At 33.2% G+C, this 23,879-nt stretch overlaps 1 protein-coding gene across 1 annotated transcript in view; it reads right to left on the reverse strand.

The window, feature by feature from the left end:
- The window catches only part of MAP4K5 (mitogen-activated protein kinase kinase kinase kinase 5), a 232,703-nt gene that overhangs the window by 58,618 nt on the left and 150,206 nt on the right, over positions 1 to 23,879 (reverse strand). The window contains exons 6-14 of the mRNA XM_044664786.1: positions 21,738 to 21,793; positions 17,032 to 17,079; positions 16,895 to 16,937; positions 16,209 to 16,281; positions 13,939 to 14,070; positions 8,722 to 8,784; positions 5,616 to 5,697; positions 4,763 to 4,879; positions 3,677 to 3,755 (exon numbers count right to left, since the gene is read on the reverse strand). Of these exons, the coding sequence (XP_044520721.1) occupies positions 3,677 to 3,755; positions 4,763 to 4,879; positions 5,616 to 5,697; positions 8,722 to 8,784; positions 13,939 to 14,070; positions 16,209 to 16,281; positions 16,895 to 16,937; positions 17,032 to 17,079; positions 21,738 to 21,793 (693 nt within the window). The remainder of the gene's footprint in view (positions 1 to 3,676; positions 3,756 to 4,762; positions 4,880 to 5,615; positions 5,698 to 8,721; positions 8,785 to 13,938; positions 14,071 to 16,208; positions 16,282 to 16,894; positions 16,938 to 17,031; positions 17,080 to 21,737; positions 21,794 to 23,879) is intronic.

Here is a 23,879-nt window from a genome sequence, read left to right on the forward strand (position 1 = left end):
AGAGTCAGGCCTAGAGACGGGAGGTCCTAGATTCAAATCCAGCTGTGTGACCCTGGGCAAGTCACTTGACCTCCATTGCCCACCTAGGAGCCAATACCCAAAAGTTAAGGGTTAAAAAAAAAAAAAGAATTAAACTGGGAGGGAGGGCAGCTAGGTGGCTCAGTGGATTGAGAACCAGACCCAGAGACGTGAGGTCCTAAATTCAAATCTGGCCTCATACACTTCTTAGCTGTGTGACCTTGGGCAAGTCACTTAACCCCCATTGCCTAGCCCTTACCACTCTTCTGCCTTGGAACCAATACTCAGTATTGATTTCAAGATGGAAAGTAAGGGTTTTCCCCAAAAGCAAATAAATAAATAAAAGAATTAATTTGGGTAGAGAGCCAGGCCTGAAGATAGGTCCTAGGTTCAAATCTGAACCCAGACACTTCTTGGCCTTGACCCTGGGCAAGCCACTTAACCCCAATTGCCTAGCCCTTACTACTCTTGCCATGGAACCAATTCTTAGCATCAATTCTAAGAGAAAAGACAAAGGTTTAAAAAAAATCATCTTGTTATAAGTTTTCTACAATTGTAAAAGTAAAAATTACAAAACCTAATTTGTCTGGGAAAGAGGTATATACATTTTACACACATTTGCTTTGCTGCAATTCAGATCAATACAATACTTTTTTAAACCAATTTTTTCTGTAATTGTACACAGGACATAAAATACAACTACCTCCATAAACAAAGGAGAAAACAAGGAACAGTATTTTTAATTATAGCCAATTTTTTATTAGACATTTATTAATATTCGTTTTTAATCTGTTTACTTACTTTATGCCCCTACTTTCTCCTTCAACCCCCGCTCTCCCCCCACCCATGGCCAATGCACATTTCCACTGGTTGTAACAAGTGTCCTTGTTCAGGGTCTATTTCCCATTCATGTTTCCTCTCCTGCAGTCCTTCCTCTGAATGTGGGTAGCATCTTTACCATAAATCCCTCAGAGCTATCTTGTGTCACTGCAGTGCTGCTGGTACAGGAGCCCATTACATTTGATTTTACCATAGTATATCAGTCTCTGTGTACAATGTTCTGGCTCTGCTCCTTTCGCTCTGCATCACTTCCTGGAGGTCTCTCCAATTTGCATGGAATTCCTCCAGTTTATTATTCCTTTTAGCACAATAGCATTCCATCACCCGCATATACCACAATTTGTTCATCCAATTATAGCCAATTTTTAAAATTTAGTTTAAATTAAATTTAGCACATTAGCTCCTGTTTATCTGAATCGCCTGCTCTCTCCTGTAAATTGTCCTTAAATCTTTTGACTGATGCTCTTTTCTTCTTTTTTTTTTTGGTGTAGTTTGAGATATTAGAAACTATTTTAAAAATCAGATTAGCTAATGTTTTATCTAGTGTTATATATTTCCTTTACACCCAAATCTCCTAATTTTATTTGTTTATCCAATTTTTTTTGCTTTCAGTTGTGCTACTCTCTTAATTTTCCACATTTCTATTTTTATTTCCATTTTTAGTTTTCTGATTTTTTGTTTTTCTAAATTTTTAAGTTGTATACCCATTTCATTCATCTGCTCTTTCTCTATTTTGCTGATGAAAGGATCTAGCAATATAAACTTTCCCCTAAGGTCTGCTTTGTATACTGCTAGGTATATCATAGTATTTAGAATGTTGATTTTGGAATCAAAAAGACCTGATAAAATCCTGCCTCAGACACTTAACTAGATGTGTGGCTCTGGACAGGTCACTTAATCTTTCTCAGCCTCAGTTTCAAGAGTTATAAAAGGGGGCTAATAATAGTACTTACCTCACAAGAGTTTTTGTGAGGATCAAATAAGATGACATATGTTAAGGAATTTTCAAACTTTAGAACAGAATATAACTAATAGCTTATTATTATCCCAAAAGTCTTAGAATATTGACGTTTTCTTTTCTTTTTTATTTTAAAGTATTTTTCCATGGTTACATGATTCATGTTCTGTTGTTTCTCCCCTCTTTCTTCCCCCCTCCCGGAGCTGACAAGCAATTTCCCTGGGTTATACATGTATTATCATTCAATACCTATTTCCATATTATTCAATTGTCATCTTTTTCTTAATGAAATTATCTAGTCTTTCTATGATTTATTCTTTGGCCTATCAATTCTTTAGGTTCAAATTATTTTGAATCCTTTCTTCAAAGTTCCCTTATTGGTTACAATTTTTATTGTATTGTGGCTAATAAAAATGTAATATTTCTGATTTTCTTGATTCATGAAATTTTTATGTCCCAGTACATGGTCAATTTTTGTAAAGGAGGCATAGAAGGCTGTGATTTCTGTATATTTTTTCCACTACTATTTGGGTATTAACTCCAACTCTATTATGGCAGATTCTTCTGAAGTTCTATTAAGGTCCTTAACTTCTCCTGTTCACTTTTCTGTTATATTTGTCTAGGTCTAAGAGGAACATATTGAGTTTTACTGTTTATTTCTCTTTCCAATTTGATTAACTTTTCCTTTAACTTTTTTAATTCTCTGCAATCCAGTATACATACCTATAAACTCAAATTAACAAGTATTTATTAAAGCACTGGGGGACACAAACAAAAATAACTCATTCCCTTAGAGTATTAACAGCAACATTAAAACAGTCTAATAAAAGACAACAATATGTGTATATTATATATATGCATGATATTCTATGTATGTATTCTATGTATATACACATAATCACAAAGTACATAGCACAACGTACACTTATTAAATCAGTTTTATCATCTCTGCCCATCATTTATACTAAGATATTAAGACTATATGTTACATAATAATAATATATATGTTAAGATACAAAAACAAAATCTAGTCTCATAAGCATTCAATAAATAAATCTCTATATAATATGCTTAATTACTTTCATTTGGTAATAAAAAAATACTGGTTTAAGAGGGGGAGGGGCTTAATTCAATTTTGAATCATTTTTCAGGAATATGATTATGCTGAATTAAGGTATATCAAAGTCAATAAATCTTATAACCACATCTATTTTTATTTATTTTTTAAACCCTTACTTTCTATCCTAGAATCAATACTCTGTATCGGTTTTAAGGCAGAAAAGTGGTAAGGGTTAGGCAATGGGGGTTAAGTGACTTGCCTAGGATCACATAGCTAGGAAGTGTCTGAGGTCATATTTGAACCCAGGACCACCTGTCTTTGGGTCTGGCTCTCAATCTACTGAGCCACCCAGCTGCCACCAAACCATGTCTATTTTTAAAAATATTAAAACTATGGAAATAAAAAAATCAAGTGCTTTTAAAATCTATGACAATAATATACTTTCTAGCCCAATCTGCCAAAAAAATCCCTTTTCTAGAATCTTTCTGTAAAATTTATGTAAATATATTCATGAATCTATAAACTGTGATGTTTGACAACACAATAATAACTTTCAGGTAATTAAAAAAAAATCTCATTTCTACCACAACTCTTTGTTCTATCAAAATAATAGAAACAAGCCAAACTAAGATGAAGAAATTAAGGTTGTAAAGATAAGCCAAAGTTTGGGGTTACTCTGTCAGAAAATAATTTTCAAAATCTGTAATTATATATGTGGCTCTGAAAATTCTTTAAGAAACACAAGATCCTCTTAACCACGCAATATCACCAACAAATTAAAATATATAATAAATACATACAATTTATCTCTGATGCTGTTCGTTCAGCTCTGACATTCCTATTTGTAGACCGAATGGTATGGCGGACAACTGCATGAGGCTGTAAATGTAAACACACCAAATAATTGAATTTTAATAACAAATTAAAAATGCATTACTTTTCATTTTGTAACATAATTTCTCCAAACACCTGCTTAAAAATTATGAAAGTCGAGTACAAGATGAATGAAAATTCAAAGAAAAATATAATAGATTTTAGGTTAGGGGATAATTCTGAAAATTATGTGATTAGTCAAAGGCGTTGTGGATTTTTGGAATATTATTACTAAAGATTTTAAGCTACATTACATGTTTATAACCATGAGCATATTATATGTATCTAAATATTTATCCTGCAGGGTGGAAGGAAATAAGCTGAGGATCAGGTACATCTAACCTTGATCAAGACTTTAAAGGTAATGTACTTAAAAACCAACCACACTTGTCTTACTATAATATTTTCCAGAGATGTTAAGCATGTCGTTAAATGTGTTCAAGTAAAAGGCTTAAGAAAAAACAGGATTACAATATAAATAATTTAATATATTATCATTTCTTTTGAGATGTGTTCCAACATTTCCAATGGATAAATATTTTCATTTTCTTTTTGGTCAAATGCAATATGTATAAACTTAAAAAATTACTTGATAATTTCTAAAATAGATGCAGCAAAGGAAATATGAATTGTGTAACGATAGAAATTTGAGTTTAGGAAGAAGGTATTGGCTAGAATAACGTAGTATTTATGAATCAATTTGTTTTTGAGGGAAAGTGACAGAGAAGCGCACAGAGGTTGCATACTTCATGACCTAATTTCTTAATGACTTTAGCTTTATGATTTTGCTGATGATTGAGATTATAAAATATTAATCTGGGAATAAAGAGAGTAGGGGAACAGATTATAAAAGGTAAGATTTGTAACAAATGCAGGTAGAGAAAATGCTGATTTGATAGGCTAATCATTTTTGTAGGTCAAAATTTTTTAACAGTAATTTAAATTATGACATAGGTTACTAATTATATTTCATAAATATTTATTTAGTAATGAGAATACAAATGTTTCCTCACCTCAAAGTCATCATCATCTCCTTCAGTATAATGTGCATGGTTGTCTGGATTATTTACTTTGTCCAACAATTCAACTGCTAGTGCCCTTGAAAGACCAGGCTGTCCTACAAAACTATGCTTGATAAAAAAACAAAAATAAATTCTGAGATTAAAATGTTTATACATGGTCATTACCTATAAAATTCATTATTTTACTTTTTTTATTCAGGAAATGGTACAGAAGCAGATGAGCAATTACTATGTAAATCAACTTTTAAAAGTGTTGAATTATGTATACAAGTGTATACATATTTATGTGTATACAATTTATAGCAATGACGTCTATAGTTGAAGTATAGGATTTATCAACTGAAGCTAAAAATCTGGCTGCAATTATTATTATATTTTTAAGAGACTGGCCTATGACCTCACAGATGTTATATAGAGAGTTATGAGGCTAAAGAATCTAAATGGGTTAGTGCAGTCCATTATCTATTACTAAAAAAATCAACTCAAAGTACACACATATCAGTAAAGAAAATAATCTTTACATATAAAAGCCCAGATTTTTAAAATACCAAAAAACTTTAAATAAAATTTTAACAAAAATGTTTTTATTTGGTTGCCTGTAAATTTTGGAGATGATTTTAATACAATATTATTGTTTATGTTTATATAATTATGTTATAATAATACAACCACAAACCCCAAATTATTTTATTCTTAGATGAGAAAAATTTTTGTTCTTCTAGGAGTGACCATTATGAAAGAAAAACTGAATATTTCAATTCAGAGTAGAATTCATCACTTGTTCTAATGATATCTAAAATAATCTTTGAAATTACAGACAAACATAATGTCATTAAACACTTACAGTTAGAAGTCTTTCAGCTGTTGGCCTCTTTTTTGGATTTTTGGTTAATGCTATTTTGACAAAATTATGGAATGTTGCTGACCTTTAGATTTAAAAAAAAAAGAAAAATAGATGTTTCATTAATATTAGTTTTGCACTATAACCAGCATTACTTCAAAATATGTAATATATGAAGTCTGGTTTCAACACATCTTTGAGACCACTCAGCATCAAATAAAGCATAAAAAAAATAAACTTTTACACAAAAGTTCAACTTATTCAGCTGGAAATATCAAAGCTACTATCATCAAACACATAGACAATATAAGAAAACAAATGCAATTACTAAAAATCTAACACCTTAAGTAGAAAAAAAAACCCTGGACAATCAGGAATTCAGATTTGTATTTTGTAATAAAGCATCACTCAGAAACCAGAATTTCCTTTTTATATGGCCTAGTTTTTAAAGGCATAGGTATGAAGATAGCCCAGAGTTAAAAGACTAGATGGCCCTAGAGGCTACTCTTTATAACACTCTTGGGGAAAAGAAAAGAAGACAAATTGGGACCAAGAGTGATGGAAAAAACAAAGCCAGTGCTTTGGGATCAAAGGCCCTAAAGGTTGATTCTGGTGCTACTACTGCTACTACCTATGTGATCCTGGGAAAAGTCACAACTTCTCTGAACCTTTCCCCTCATCTCTAAAATGAGATTAGCCTACATGATTTCTAAGGTTTCTGTCAGCTCCAAATTCTATGACTACAGACTATCAAAAGGGTCTGGATGGTAAAGGCACTACCATAATATCTGTTAGATGTAGAAGACAGAAAGAAAGAACAATTGGCCACTTGAGAGACAGGCAGTGACTTTCTCCTATGAGCCACCAAATTAATAAAAACTGGTACCATGGTAAAAAAGTTTTTGGCTTTTGAGCAACAATTGACTTGAGTAGCTTGAAATGGAGGCAATGAAGGAAGGCAAAGATATCTAGTGGCTGTAGAAGGTTCTTTTGAGGCAATAATGAGTCTATGGGAAAGGGGTGGGTGTACTCAATCGATTGTAGTACAAATTCTTCATAGATAAATCCACTTTTAAAAGTGAAAACATAATTCCAATCAAAGTCAACAAAAGTGAGACTAATGCAGCAAATTTGCTCCAACTGACAGTGAGTGTGAGGAAGTGATTAAATGGCGTGGTAAAATTTGAATTGGCGGATGTTTGTTTAGTTTCTATGCAAGTGTGATCTACTCCAGTCACTTATAAGTTGGCACTTGCTTCAATTTGTAAGTTCAATCAGCTTTTTGGAAAATTTATCATCTTGTCAGCATGTATGCACATTCTTCTTCCAGGTAGCATTGTGTAACTCTGGGACTTCCAAATAAGTGTTCATGCAATATGTTTCAAGTATGGCAATTGTTCCTATATGGCAGCTAGACTAGGAGCTCAGCTAAGTGAGCTTAAAACTGAGCCTATGGTTGCTTCTTCTGCATTGTTTCTTCTTCTTGACAAGAAGTAATCAAATGTGGATCCCAAGATGAATATATTACCTTTGGAAGCAGTTTTGTGAGTCTGAAAGGTGGAGACATTCTGGGTTTTTAATTGGCACTGCCTGAACCCCAGGACGGGACCCTTCCATTCCTTGGAGGAGAATAATATTCCATAGGAAGATAAACCCAAGACCTGGTCTGGCTAGCTAGAAACATGGACTTGGAGGTAACGGAAGAATGTAGTGTTGAGGTGAAATGTAAAATGTCTGTTTAGCAAGCCCACAAACTGCATTATGTTTTAATGTTTAAAGTATCATTCTCCCATGAGAATATCACAGTAGTGACTATGGCTGTATGTTTTTCTATTAATGCGCTATTTGTGAAATTAGGTGTATTTTAAAATTTCTTTTATAAAACAAATAGTTTTTCTATAACTGATCTAGATTGCACATTAAGTACTTTTCTACTTGCCATTTTTAGGAAACTCTAAATATGAGTCAAAATCTAAGTTAAAATAAATAATTTTCCTTGGGGCTGTGGAATAAGTGTGGAGAGAGAGACAGACAGAAAAGGGGAAGACAGGGAGAGAGAGCTGACCAGTCTACAGAAATAGCTGTTGTTTTTACCATTAAAGACAAAGCCATTTCTATACACGGATGGACAGATGCCCATTTCCCTTGAGTAGGCATGATATGCTTTGTCTTACTCCACCTAAATGAGAACCATTAAGAGACTATTTTGTGACAGCACATTCAAATAGCCACCAGATAGTGGCTGGGTGGTGGGAGGGAACAGAAGCATATCTAATTTAGCAATACAATTGTTAACAATTTTGTGTGAAACAGAATTTTCTTTTATACCTACTATAAAGACAAAAATATCAATTCTGATTAGTGGTTGAAAAGGAATGATATGTTGTGATATTCTTTTTTTTAATTTAAGAAAAACCTATTTGCTTTTTTTTTACATTGAGAAGCATCTATTCACATTAATAATAGATTGATTGTGGATTTATCCATCATGAAAGGCTACTATTTTTTTTAAACTTTAAAAATCTTTGTTTCACAACAAAAGATTTCAGATTCTGTAACTTAATTTAAATGGCATAGTTAAAAGTTTTAAATGATTATCTACAATAATTTTTCAGTTTTTTCAATTTTTTAAAAGGACCTCTTTTTTAAAAAAATCAGATTATACTATATATATCAAAATGAATGATGTTGAGAGACAGATATGATATGGACACATAGACTAACTTTGAGTTTACATACTTAACATTCGAATGCAAGAGTCATTTTTATGTCATTAACCTATACTCACTGATTTGAATGGACAGCACTGTATTTGTCCTGAAATCTGATGTTTTATCAATGCCTGACACTTTCAGGTGGAATGAATCTGACATGTTACTTTTAACTTTGTTTTCACTGTAAAAAATGGGAGGTATTTTATTTAGTAGAAGAGATGCAAGGGTATAAACAATAATGTCCATTTTTTTTGTATCTCTCCTGAGAGAAGATTTCCTCCACTCTCCCATTCTGGGCCTCAATTTATTCAGCTATAAAACAAGAAAGTTAGGAGTTGTATCTAAGGTCCCTTTTATTCTCTCAAAAATCTATGAATCCGTGTATTTTGACTTACCATTTTGTTTTTTCTTTTAGCTTTGGAGGTTGAAAATTGCTTTTTGACATTAAGAACAAAGCCCTGAAATAAAAAGCACTATTAATAGCTTTATCAATACATTCTCATTTTTATTAAAATATTTGAGGTCTAGAATAAAAACTACTTCAGCGAATTTACTGAAGTATATTAACTTGAGTTATACAAATAATAATACAAATAGCAAGTTGTATTATACAATCAAGCAGGATCCAGACTTGTACAAAAGAATGGATGGCCTTCTAGAAATTACAAAGCTCCTTTAGTAACCTGGAGCTCTTCCTAGGAATAAAGGCCTGTTTAAGAATATTCCCACAGTTTCACTGCAGGACTATAAGACATAAAAGACAAGACTAAGCAAAAAAGATGACAATGAGTATCAAAGAGCAATGGAGTTGAGTTGGCTGCTGCAACCAATAATCAAAGAAGAATGAAAAAAAAAAACAAACCCAAACCAGGAATAAAAGCTGCCACCAGAGAAATATGAGCTGATCCTCAGGCAACAGCCAGAGGTGACATTTGGATGGCTCAGCCTCTTGGGCTTAGAGAATATCCCAAATAGAAAAGGGCAAAGAGCCATCTGAGTACTGGACTCACCAATTAAAATATATATGGTTAAACATGGCATCACTGGTTTAAAGTAACTCCTTGGGTGCATCTGCTTTGTTAGCAAAGACTGGAGTTTTAGAGATGCCTGAGAGCACCAAAGAGATAAAAAGATAGTATGTATCTGAGTCAGAACCTGAACCCAGATCTTCTTAATCCTATGGCTAGCTCACTATCCACAGCTGCTTCTCTCTATGTGAGCTGTACAACTACAATAATGAACTACAATACACACAAAAATCAAAAGTGAATGCTACAAAACTACCAAAAAAAAATTAAGAGTGACTTGAAAAAAGAGATATGAGAAGACAACTATCCCACCTCTTTGCAGAGTTGGGAGGTTCAAAAGTGTTGCACACATTTTGTTTACTCATTCATCCCAGCTCCTTCTTCACTCTGGACTTTATATAAGTGTTGAATTCTGCTCACTTTTAGTGGGGTATCTAGACTGAGCTTCAGCTGCTTTCAACCTTGGTCTGAGGGCTGCCAAGTTTTTAGTGCTTCCAAAATGGTGAGATCTGTGAGATCCTAATGGGAGTTTGGGGCTTTTTGTGCAGTTGAGTTTTGGGAGACTGTTTGCTGCACTTGGTCACTGCTTGTTGGCTGGGAGGTTCTGCAAGTTCAGAGGAACTCAACTGCTAGCTCCCCTTTGGTTTTGGTTCATTTTAGGAATTTGCCTTGGGCTAAAAAGTTAGGATGCAATCACTGCTCTACTCCAGAGTCACACCGCTCATTATTGGACTTGGTTTTATACTCAATCCAAAGCTTGGGTTCTGCACTTACTATCATTCACTTCTTTCTACTCTGGATCTATGAACCAGAACTGAATGATAGGAGATGGACCTGCCAGATGGCACCCATTCCTGCTTCTCATACAATTTCAGGGATTTCCAGGGAACTTGTTTTGTCCCAGTACTTCCTGCCTTGATGCTCTCATAGTCTTCTTCTTGTTCCTGGGTGGTGGAACTTTCCCCATTCTGCTTCTGCTGCTGCTACCACCATGCTGTGCTCCTGATCAGAAGTGTACAAAGACTTCTCGCTTTTCCTAAACTGCCCTCGACTAGAAAGCAGGATTCAATATGTCTTTTTTTCTTGGCTTTCCCAAACAGAATTTGGTGTAGGTCATTTTCTAGGTTGTTGTGGAGGAGGTATTTGTGGAGAGCTAGGCAAAGATAAAGCTGACTTTCACTATACTATCTTGACTCTGCCTTACCAAGCTTTCTTTAAACTATATTGCAGATAATTTCATACTTATTTAATGTATTGATTAATTACGCTTATCTTTTCTTCTTTAAAAATATTATTTGTTGATAAATGGAATGGCTTTATGTAAGAGGGGAGAGAAGAGATACTGGGAAAATTATAGCCAAAAAACTTGAAAATTATTTTTAAAATGATCTTTATCCACAAATGTCTTTAACCATCTTTTCCTAGAACCATCATAAGAAACAGAAGCAATGAAAAGGAATTGCTAAGATTTCTTTCTCTATTACATTTTCTCTAACTTCCTTCCCAGTATTTTCCTGACAAAAACCTAAAAATATATAAATGACATTCATACAATTCATTACTATCTACAGAAAGGAATAATTATTCATTACTCATATTTTCAGCTGAGGTCTTTGCCTCATACTTTTATAGGAAAAGAGAATTTCAAAATCCTTTGATATCTCCCCTTCTCTTCATCTTTCCTCTAGCTTCCAATGAATTAGTGGCTCTTCTTGCCAAGGTCAAACCCTTTCTATATCTATCTATATCTACTTGATTCTGTCTCCTTAAGTAGAATGCTCCAACCATCTTCCTAAACTTCTAATTTTCAACTTATTACTAATGATTTCTTTCTCTGCTGCCTACAAACAAATACGTCTTCACTTTCCATTCCCAAAAATACAAAACAAAAACAAAAACAATATTTCACTAAACCTACCAGTCAATATCCCAACTCTTTCTTCTTTTTCTTGGCCAAAAGCCTAGAAAAATTCATCTCTACTTCTCATTTTTTAAACTTGACTTTTAAAGTTTGATTTTTTATTATGATGAATTTGAGAAACATGAACACTTCACAATACAAAGAACAACACCCCCAAATAATCATACAATTTTAAGTTATTTTTTCAAATGTAACAAGGCAGTTCCAAAAAATAGCCCTGCCTGACTGTATCCTCTTTTGAACTTTATTCTTTTCTAGGTATTTTATTTTAATGATTGACTAGCAGCTCTTGGGTTTTTTCCCCCATTTCTCTTATATCCCTGCTAAAACTTCTCTAAGTGGCCATGCTTTCCCTAAATTAAGACAAGGAAAATATATCCACACCAGCAAGCTTCCGTAATCATGAAATGTGATTGAGTTGATAACCGTTTTTAAGTCTTTTTTTCCCTAGTCATTTTCCTTTGCAATGTAGTTGTATCTGCATCAATCGTCTTGCTTCTAATTCATTTTATTCTTAATCAGTTTTGAGTCCTCTTGGACCTCTCTAAATTCCTCCCTTCCATTATTTCTTATAGTGCAAAAACCATAAGACCATAGATTCTCTAGATTAGTGGTTGGTCGTAGTTTTGATCAGAGTTAGATCTTTCAGAAATCTTTAAAAATAAGTGTTATAGTTACTACTTAAATTGTTACGGTCTTGCTCACTTCACTTCTTACTCTGTTCATATTCCATACAAGACTTCTCATTTCATACAAGATTTATTTGACTATATCCCTTTTGAAATTTCCTATGACTCAAAAACACCCCACTGCATTCAAAATTTGTTTAGCTATCCACAATTAAGAGGAATCCTTTTAGTTTGCATTTCATTGCTATAACAAAAAGTGCTGCTATTTATGTACATGTGAATCATTTTCTCTTTTTTAATCTCTTTGGGGTAAGACCAAATAAGTAGTGTCATTGGATCAAGGGGTGTAAAAAAAAACCACACACACACACCTTATTTTCCATCTTAGAATCAACACTAAGTATTGGTTCCAAAGCAGAGAAATGGTAAACATTAGGCAATTGGGGTTAAGTGACTTGCTCAGGGTCACACAGCTAGGAAGTATATGAGACCAGACTTGAACCCTTGTTTCTAGGACTGGCTCTCTAACCACTGAGTTACCTAGCTTCTTATTGAATAAGCACAATGGAGCAAAACAAAATCTACATATTAGGCATGAAAAAATATTGGACATATCTTCCTTTCTATCAGTTTAGTGCCCTTTTTAATTGTGGTTTCAAATTGCTTTCCAGATCAATTTGCAATTCTACCAAGAGATTACTAGTATTACTTTTCCCACAAGCCCTCCAAAAACTGCCATTTTCCTTTTGTAAAAAATCTTTGCCAATCTGATGAGAGTGAGTTGAAACTTCAGAGTTGTTTAAATTTGCATTTCCTTTGAGTGGTGATGACTACAGAATTCTCCTCAGAATAAAGTTTTTAAATGTATTAAATAAAATACATAAGATTACTAAAGAAACCTATTATATTAAACTAAAGATATAATAATGTTTCTTAAAATAAGTTTGTGGATCATGGGTTACAAACCCTTATTCTTCATAAAATGTTTCTTAGTTCTTTCTTCGTTCCTCAAAATTACCTTGTATTTATTCCAATTATAATCATCTATTAGACACATGCATATTGGGGATTTTTTCATTTTTGTCATTTTATCTACAGGGTCTAGAAGAATTTCTGGCACATAGCAAGTATTTAATAAATGTTTGGCTGATTGATTATGGTAAAGAAAAGATATAAGGAAATTATTAATTAAATTAAATTTTAAAAGGATCTGAAGAAATTAAATTCATAGATAATGTCTATCTTCGTCTCTCGCCTGACATACCCTATTTCTTTCCTCCTAAATCCAAAACTTGTTTTTGCCAATAAGTTTAACTTAAAAGTCCTCAAACTCATTTTTTCAAGATCAATAGAACTGATATTTGGTTTTTACATTCATATTTTCCATGCAGACTCCCTAGAGAAGAGTAATAGTAAAATAAGCAATAAGGGAAAGGAAAAATAATTAAAGATCTGGACAGTCAACATGCCAGATAACAGTTGTATAATATCTGAAAAGTATTTTATGTGATAATTCTTTTCTATTTCCAAAAATGACAAAAGAAGTAAAGACGGTTCAATTTCCAGAAAAAAAAGTTAAAAATTTAATGAAAACTTTTTTGGTAGCTATTAATCATTAGGCTATAATCAGCAAAGTGAATTATTTCTCATCTTTACTTATCTTGAGTGTTGCAGGTCAGAAAGCAAGGCTTAAACTAGATTATTTCAAGATTCTTTTTACACTTTCATTCTCCTGTGACATAGTTGAAAAAGTTTGAAATGTTCTAGTTACTGAATTTCCAAAGAATCAAAGAATATTATGATCCCAAAGAATGTGTTATTATTTTTTTTTAAACCCTTGTACTTCAGTGTATTGTCTCATAGGTGGAAGATTGGTAAGGGTGGGCAATGGGGGTCAAGTGACTTGCCCAGGGTCACACAGCTGGGAAGTGGCTGAGGCCGGGTTTGAACCCAGGACCTCCTGTCTCTAGGCCTGACTCTCACTCCACTGAGCTACCCAGCTGCCCCTGAATGTGTTAATATTTTAACAAATACCTCATTGGATGAAGATCAAACATAGGTGGTTGAAGTTCTCCAAGTTCAATTGCTGTTATTCCCACTGCCCAAATATCACAAAGTTGATTGTAGCCACCATTCTTTTCCACTGCAGCAACTTCTGGAGCCATCCTGCAATATATTCGTATATGGATGCATAAGTCCACATATAATTCAATATAGTATCTATCATCATATGAAAAGAAAATTTTTATCTTTACAACTTAAAAACTGAAATCTGTTCCTTCTAGTTACATCCAGTATAGTTCTTAAAATGTCATAAAAGAAAATTAGAAGAACGTCTACAGTACAATATGACTCTAAAGTATAAAGATTTTTTCCCCTCATGTAATCTTTTAAAACAATGTTTCTTAAATTGAGGGAAGAGGACATGCGGTTAGAACTTTTATAGAAGCCTTAAATTCTCTGATAGGAACAGCAACAAACAACTGTATGAACAAGATGAATTGTTCCTCCTCCTTTCTGGATTCTCCCTCACCTTCAATCTCTTCTTGTACTTAAGCAAGTACAAAGCTAAATAAGTACAAATGAATTTTTGGTTAGAGCATCACTGTTCATCAAGGTGAACTGTGGGATCCTAAGGAGCTCTAATGCCTTGGGAACTATATTCTCTTGTGGTGTTATTTCTTCTACTTCTCTTACTCTATTTGTCTTCCTGGCAAATAAATGGAAGCTAAGAGACATTAAACTATCAAGAACACAGCAATATTGGTCTCCAGAAGTGCTGAACCTAATTTAATTGATTACTCGATATTCTGTCCTGTCCCATATTCTAGTAGTTCCAACATCTTGCTTAGGCCCTTCTACATAGCTGTGTTGGCATGAATATGAACAATATTATCAATAAATAATCATCATTAACAAAAAATAACTACTGAGTACTTAGTAGTAGAAAACACAGTTCTAGATGCTAAGGAACCAAAAAGACATAAAAAATGATAGCTAGCTTCTTGAAGCTTAGTTTATATAATAAGTTGAGAGACAAGACACAAGCACATAGAGATAAATACTAACAAATGAGTTTATAAATGCCAAATAAGAATTCTATGGGTTATAAGAAGAGGTCATGGTAAATCAGGGTGGTAAGGTGATAATATTTTAAAAGGATCTGTAGCACTTAATTATTTGATTCGGGGGGGGGAAAGGTATTCGAAACTGGAAAAGTACCTAAAGCATTAGAGGACAAAAATATACTATTTAGACTAAAAGACAATTCATCCAAATAAAAATAATCTCAGGTAAATTTGGAAAAACTGGGCAATATTGTGAATAGAGATGAATGCCAGAATAAGAATTTGGGCTTTATTCCATTTACAACTGAGAAATTTTAGAGGCTTTTGAAAAGGGAAATAAAATAATATGAACTACATTTGGCAATATTATTAACCTGGAAGCAGTGTATAGGATAGGGGCTGGAGCAGAAAAAACTATTAAAATACCACTTTAATAGTCTAGTCAAGAGATAACAGTCTGTACCAGGATAGTGGCAGTAGGAATGAAAGTCCAGCTTCAAGAGCTAATAGTTTGGGGATAGCTAAATGGCTCAGTGGATAGAGAGCCAGGCCTAGATAGATACAGGAGGTCCTCAGTTCAAATCTGACCTCAGATATGTCCTAGCTGTGTGGCCCCGGGCAAGTCACTTTGCTTAGCCCTTATCACTTTTCTGCCTTAGATCCAATACACAGTATTGATTCTAAGACAGAAGGTAAAGGTTTAAAAAAAAGAGAGATAAAAGCTCTCACATCTACTCTCTCAGTGGCTGTTTATAACGGGGGAAGTCAAGAATCACTACCAATTTAGGAGAAGAGGGCACTGAAAAACAATTTCAAATTGCATATAATAAATCATAGTTATCATGAAGCCATAGAGGATCTAAGTATTATGGCAATGACAAATGATTCCCCCCACCCCCCATCAACATCAGGTGTTCTTACTGTTTTTGTGTGTCATGGACTTTGGGCAGCCTAATGAAGCCTATACACTTATTCTTAGAATAAAATTTTTAAATGGGTAAAATAAAACACATTGAATTACAAAGGAAACTAATTATACTGATAGTTATCAAAACTTATGGGCCCCAGATTAAGAATTAGACCATCAAACCATCAAATTTTTGTAAATTATAATTTATTGCATAATATACAATAATGTATAATATGTAAATTATAATAATATTCAAGAATATTAAGGCAGATCAATAATGCTTAAGAAATGATGAAATAGCAAATTCATTTAAGGCGATTTCTTACCAATAAGGGGTACCAATGAAAGATTTCCTTTTTGCAATGGTAGCTGTTATTTTTGCTGCCACACCAAAGTCAGCTAAAAAACAAAAACAAACAAATGACACTACAAATATAGTTTACCATTATGAGACTACAAAAATCAAATAGTTTACTACAGACATGCAAATAAATCAGAGAGATGGAATATAAAACTAGAGTAGCTATCTAAATCAATGTTATTTAAAGCTTAACATCTTATTCAGAAGGCTTGAATGCAAGAAAATTTACTAACCTTTTTATTCCAGAATAAAAATTCAGTTCTATTCTTTATTTACAGAATTTTTTTAAGAATCTATTTTCAAAGAGACTTTAATCTCTCTCTCTCCCACATGCTGGAAGAGTAAGGGTCACTTGGAGTGCCCAACCTCACTGCAGATCTGCACTGAAGTTTTAACCTCTATTTATAATTTGGGTTGGTTCTACCCCCTTTAGGCCGCTTGCTGGTCCTTTACTCCCAAGAGCTAACCATATTGATGTTAACTCGGGGCAAACACCCAAATCAGCTTCTGCACGACTGCAGCTCAGAATTCCCAAACATCAGCCTTATACTACAGGGACTACAGGCATATGCCAGCATATTCAGCAACTTATACAATTCAAATACTAATTTTTAAAATTTAGTAGTGAATTAGGATCTTGAAATAACATACCTAATTTAATGTCACCATGGTCTGTCAATAAAATATTTGCACCCTAAAGGAAAAAGACAAACATTACTGAATTAGGATGATGTACTTTTTAATCTTCTTTGGAAATATTTAATAATTTAAATATTATTTTAACTTACCTTGATATCTCTATGCATTTTCCCCTTAGTATGTAAATAAGCAAGTCCCTAAAAGTGACAAAACCAAAACAAATATATACATTAGTACAACTGAAAAAAGTTTCATTCAATTATCAGCTTAACAAAAAAGCTGAGATATCAGAGTATTGATTTGAAATGGGAGAAAGCTGCTTAACAAGTGGCTCTTAGGGTTGATAATATTAAAGCTTATAAAGAAATCACCTATCTAAAAACATTTAGTGTGATTGTGACCTGTAGGGAAGTGAAATTAGTAGGATGTTATGTATTATATATAAATATTTCCATTTATCAATCAACTGTTTACTACTTCTTAAAGCTTTCCATTATGTCTCCTGGGTGAAATGAACACATTTTTACTAAAAATTTTAAACTAAATTATCATTCTCCTTATTGAGAAAGGCTTGCCTGGTTTTGTTAGTTCTTTCTATAATTACACATATACAAACTTTTCCAATCATCTTTATCCAAGAAGGATGGTTAAACATATTATGTCATAACTAATACATAGTAAGAAGTAACAATAAGTTATAAAATATCTTTATAAAATGAATGACCTTTTAAGTCTAAAATAATATTTCTATTCTTCATACTACCATATATATCAATATAAAAGTTGATCATTTGGGGTATAAACAGGTGAAAGACCTCCTAAATCTCATGTATGAGATAATGTTAAACATCAAGGAAAAAGCAAAAGGTGAGTATTCTACCCAATTATCAGCTGCGTGAGGGGAAGAGGGCAGGGAGAGACCCAACCTACATAGTAATATATCTACATTTATCAAGATGCAGGGGACCATCCATTCTTTGGCGGTAGTAAATGAGACTTCCCCAATCTACTTGTTAGGGATGAAAGGGCTTAAGAATAATTAAATAATGGTGGAAAAGGAAAAAGAGCTTATGGGAATTTCAGAACAATTCAAATTACTTACGTCTTAAGTAATTTTTTCCTGAGTAATATTTATTCAATTACGGTTCCTTCAGCCAGTTACTCTCACAAAGAACAAGGAAAAAGCAAACTAAAAGCTTAAAATGCAATTTAGGGAATTTGCATGTAAATTAAAATCATAGAATCTCCTTTTCAAAACTGGACATTCTTCTTAGTTCAAGTTCTGGGCCAAATTCAGTTGACTCACTTGGTTTACTAGTAAAATGACTTGTTTGGCAGAACTGGAATTTGAAACCTGATTGTCTGACTTTTGGTTCAGTGTTATTTCTGTATCCTGCTGCCTCCCTAAAAAAATCTAAGTTTGTTTCTTTAAATATTCTACATAAAACCTTGAAAGTTACATGTTCAAATAAATCTGGATTTGAAAATAAATATCAAGGCTATTTGAAGACAAAAGAAGAATTAAATTGTAACTGGGAATATCTATATTTTGCAGCTTAAATTAAAGTGAACACTTCATCCCCAATATTTTGAGCTTAAGAGTCCAAAATGTAAACTTAAGACAGTTGGGCTATGTGTTCAAATTTGGAGGGTAGTTAAGTTATATCTTACTACTAATCTAAGATGATCAGAACATGTTACTGTATTGGCTCTTAGGATATTAAAGTTGAGGCTTGTAGCTGAGGGATTAAAGGAGTAGCAAGGGGTCAAGCTGTGACTCTGCAAAACAGAGAAGCAAATCTAGACCTTGCCTTCCACTACCACCATACCAGGACCATTTCCAAAATGAACTTCAGGCCCAGTACAATTCAGGTCACATGGATCTATCGTACTCTAGCAATGAAGTGCCCCAAGGGGCAAAGTGAAAAGGAAATAAATCTAACTTTCAACATTTCCTATCGAATATTAGCTCCTTGAGGGCAGAGGTGATTTTGTTTTTGTGTCCACAGTACACAGTATACTGGCACACAGTGTTTAATAAATGCTCACTAGATGAATAAATGAAACTTTTTGTTGGAAAAACCTGGCTTGACTTCCTAATTAAGGTAGAAATTTTAAATTAGAGAATTTTTGAGTTGGAAGAATTATGTAGTCTAGTGGTTCCCAACTTTTTCCAAGTATGAGAAATTTTATTGATTGAGAACATGACAAAAATGCTACCAGGAATTAAGTTGCCTTTTAAAATAAATTTTTATTTTATCAATTTCAAAAGCAATAATATATACATATGTGAGGTACATTATTTGTTCAGTCTAAAAGAATGTTTCTTTATTGATTCAAAGAATTATTTGTAGTCCCTTTAGAAAAATTTCACAATACCTTCCCCCTGGTGCTGGAAGCCCCTAGGTTAGGACATTCATCTCATTTAGATCTTCATTTCACAGTTGAGAAAGACTTGGCAGAGAGCGATTCAGTGACTTATTCATACACCTTGTTAATAGAAGCACTGAGAACAAAATCTAGTTTTCCTGACACTTAATCCAAAGCCTTTTCTTCTACTTTAAAACCATAATGAGTTTTGGAAATAATAGTAAAACAATTAATTTGCTTATCTTTCTTTCTAACTTTTAACTGTGATAAGGAGAGTGATAAGACTCCACTTGTGATTTTATTGGTATAGGGAACTCCTAGGCATGGAAACTCCTTCAACCAATGCAGGTTTACACCTTCTCTGAAAACTTAACTCTTAAGAGAATGGCCTAAATCTACATGAACTGATGCTGAATTAAATAAGCAGAATTAGAAAACTGTATACAGTAACGGCAATATTGTGGGATGATGAACTGTGATAGACAGCTACACTCATCAATAACAATGATCCAGGACAACTATAAGGGACTTATGACAAAGAATGATATCCACCTACAGAGAAAGAACTGTTGGAATTGGAATATAGATCCAAATATATGATTTTTCACTTTAATTTATTTGGGTTTTTATTGGGGGGGGTTTGGTCTTTATGATTATTCTCTTACAAAAATGTACAACATGGAAATGTTTTGCATGATGATATATGTATAACCCAGATCAAATTGCTTGCCAGCTCCAGGAGGGTGAAGGAAAGGGAAGAAGGGAGACAATTTTAATCATATAACTTCAGAAAATTTATGTGGAAATTTGTTATTGCATGCAATTGGGAAAATAAGATACCTTAATAATAATAATAATAATAATAATAATAATAATAATAATAATAATAATAATAATAATAAAGAGTGCTCTAGAGCAGTGGTATCCAACTAAAATAGAAAGGGATACACTAATTTGCACATAAAGATCTCTGTAGTCCTGCATATTGATTTAGTTTTAAAATGTTATCTATGTTTTAATGTATTTTTATTTATTTTAAGTATTTCCCAATTACAGGTTCAGCTGCACTTGAGAGTTGAGTTGGCCCCCAAGCTAGATATTTAACTCCCAGTGCTGGTCGACTACACTGAGAAGTTAAGGACCATGTCAATAGGCAGTATATGCCAGAGGTAGGACTTCAACCAAGATCTTCCTGACTTTAAGGCTACCTTTCTATCTACTCTCCCATGTTAAATACATACATATATGTGTATATACTGTTGTACAATAGGTTTCTTCATGCATGTAATAAGAACTATAAAAATATTTAATTTTCTTTGCAATGACTCTTCTTATTCAGACTAGGTCAATATGTCAAATAGGCAAAAAGTCCATAAATGGCATCTGTTAAAATGCTGTTTATATTTCTAAACAAGCTACTTGGAAACAAATAAAGAGGGAGAAGCTAGGTGGCTCAGTAGACAGTGCCAGGCTTGGAATCCAGAGGACCTGGCTTCAAATCTGGCCTCAGAATCTTCCTAGTTGTGTGACCCTGTACAAGTCACCTAACCCTGTTTGCCTAGTCCTTCACTTCTGTCATAAGTTATGACTAAAACAGAAAGTAAGGGTTAAAAAAGAAAGGAAGAAAAAGACAACAAATAAGGAGACTACACTATTTGGCCTCTTGGGTCTTGTCCAGTTCTAGAGCTTTGATCTTATTGACAAACACAAAAGTTAACAATTTTCTTAATTGTAAGTCAATATACTGAGCAAAAACTGTAATTGATTAATTAAAAAGTTTTAAATTTAAAGTGATAAAATTTGCTAGTTTCAATAACATACTTTCTGGGTAAGCTGTTATATATAAACAATTTTGCTGGTCATAAAGTTTCTGGTTTTTCCCTCCCTAGCTTATCAGTTATTCTTGAGCCAAGCAAAATATATGACTGATTTTGATACTAGCCAGAAATATGTACATTAATTCCTAAAAATCTTAAAAGCCACCAACCTTTTCATATTTTTCTCTCATATATCCAATCAGTCTAGCTTTCCTTAGTGCCTTTGGAAGAGGGACACAACTATCTAGTTGGTAAGACTATAACCACTAACAATGCAGTTTCTTTAAATTAGCACAATGGTACAAAGATGTTGTTTTATTGGGTATATATGACCAGAGCTACATTTGGATAGGTGATCTTTCCAGGTATCCAACTCAATTTCTGGAATTCCCTAGCTCAAACGACTTGAAGGTCAGAAATCAAAGAATATTCAAGAATTTTCTCCCCCTCTCCCACTTCCAATTACCACTATTTATCAAGGGAGTTTATGTGAACACCATCTATTCTACAGCCTAACAAGGAAATACAAGGCTATCAGAACCCATAAGGCAATAATTTAGCTTATCCATTTTCTTGCTTTGGGGCAGGACAATAACTATATTCTAATATAGTTTTATTTACACAATTTTCATATGTCAAATTATCTTTCCAGCTATATATAAAAGTACCTGTAACGTTTCTCTGCAAACATAAGCTATTTGTAATTCTGACAACGGTCCAGTAACTAGAAAAATAAAGAGATCACATTTTTATACATCTAAGCAAAACACTTAAAACAGCAATTAAGAACATTGCAATTTTCTAACAAAAATTATTTTACATTAAAAATGACAGGCAGATAATTCAAAATGATACGTGCAAATGAAGGAAGCAAAATAAGGTAAACAATACACACAATTACTACAATAATGTAAATGTGACATAAAAATGAGATTGAACACTGAATTGATGACAAATAAGCTTGATCTTGCAGAAAAGTTGAGAAATTGTATTTCCCTCCCCTCGGGGTGATAAACTGTATATATGTCCAAAGCAATTAATAGGTTTGGATGGTTTTATTAAACCATTTTTTCTGTTCCTTTCTTTTTTAATCTTTTTAAGGAGATTGCTTTGGATATATTTGGAAATTAAGGTGATACAAAAACAAAGACTATCAGTTAAGAATAACATTTAAATTTTAAAATATATATGATACAAATTTATTATTTTTATGTCAATAGATACCTTATAATTTTGAACAGAGGCATTTATTAAGTGAATACTGCTTGCAAAGGCACCATAATTGATAAAACAAGGATTTACAAAGAAAGCAATAAAAATAATTCCTAAATTCACACTTTCACAGAGTAGACAGGACAAACATAAATAAGTATTTTATAGTGCTAAAGTAAAAAGGTTTTGTGAAGGGCATTATTTTCCTTAAGGTAAATTTGTCTTCTAATTTTAGTGTAATTCTTCTCTAATTCCTCATAGATGAACCCATCTCTAGAGTTGTTATGAGGTATGGCTTAAAATCACAGAAAAATAAAAAGCAAGGTAGGGGAAATTACATGAAATACTGAAGTTTCTACATGCTGCAAATGAGTAAGAGATTAAACAATACTAGGAGTGGAATGAGAAGGTGGGGGTGGGGAACACAGTTTAACTTATATTAGACTTTATCTTGAAATCTCATTTCTAATATGAAAATCCTGATGCAATTCTGAGGTCAGGGAAATTTCCCTCTCCAAAGGATAATGGGAAAGAGAGCTTTCAGCTAGTCTTAAGTACTAGTCAAGGCAAGCATCAAGCTTAAAGTTTCTAAAGAACTCAGATTCTAGCCTGAGTTTTAGGAAGAGTGTATAATAGAGAGGAAGGAGGAAAGGGAAGAATAAAGAATATAAGGTCATCAATGCAAGAAGGAAAGAAGTTTGAAGTTATTTCCAGAACAATCTGCCAAGCTCATTGCAGAGATGGTAGGCTAAGGAACTTTGAGGGGAAAAAATCAAGGTACAAAGATGGAACAGAGCTATAAAAGAAATAGGGTAAAATGGAAGAAAGATGAAGCAAGAATAGAAACCTTGGCAAAATTTTCCCTCCTGGTAGAAAGAAAATATTCACAACAGACTTTGAGGTACCAAAGAATTAGATACAAATTTGTACAACTGAATGCAGAATGGCTTAAAAAACTCAAAACACTCAAATGAATGTAGTGAAATATTATTGTGCAATATTATGCAAGAAATTATGAATATGAAGAATTCATGAAAACATCAATATATTTATAATAACTAATGCAAAGCGGAACCAAGAAAACAGAATTACTACAACAATGTAAATAAGAAAAGGTCACTAAAAGGAGATTAAACTCTTAGAAACTAAAAAACCTGTTAAGGTATAGAAGAAAAGAGAAGGAAAAACATATCTCCCATTACTGAAGGTTTGTGAACAGGAGAACAACCTCATCAAAAACATACCAAAGGGGGGGCAGCTGGGTAGCTCAGTGGAGTGAGAGTCAGGCCTAGAGACAGGAGGTCCTAGGTTCAAACCCGGCCTCAGCCACTTCCCAGCTATGTGACCCTGGGCAAGTCACTTGACCCCCACTGCCCACCCTTACCAATCTTCCACCTATGAGACAATACACCGAAGTACAAGGGTTTAAAAAAAAAATCTAAAAAAAAAAAAAAAAACATACCTAAGGAAATAGCTATGTGTATCGATTAGAGAGTGATAAGGGACTTAGATGGAGAGAATATTATAGTTTTTTTTATTAAGCTGCTGATGTCAGCTCTCTTATTTCAGTAAATAACTGAAAAGGACACCAAAAAGAC

Source organism: Gracilinanus agilis, chromosome 2, assembly GCF_016433145.1.
Source record: "Gracilinanus agilis isolate LMUSP501 chromosome 2, AgileGrace, whole genome shotgun sequence".
Lineage (NCBI taxonomy): Eukaryota > Metazoa > Chordata > Mammalia > Didelphimorphia > Didelphidae > Gracilinanus > Gracilinanus agilis.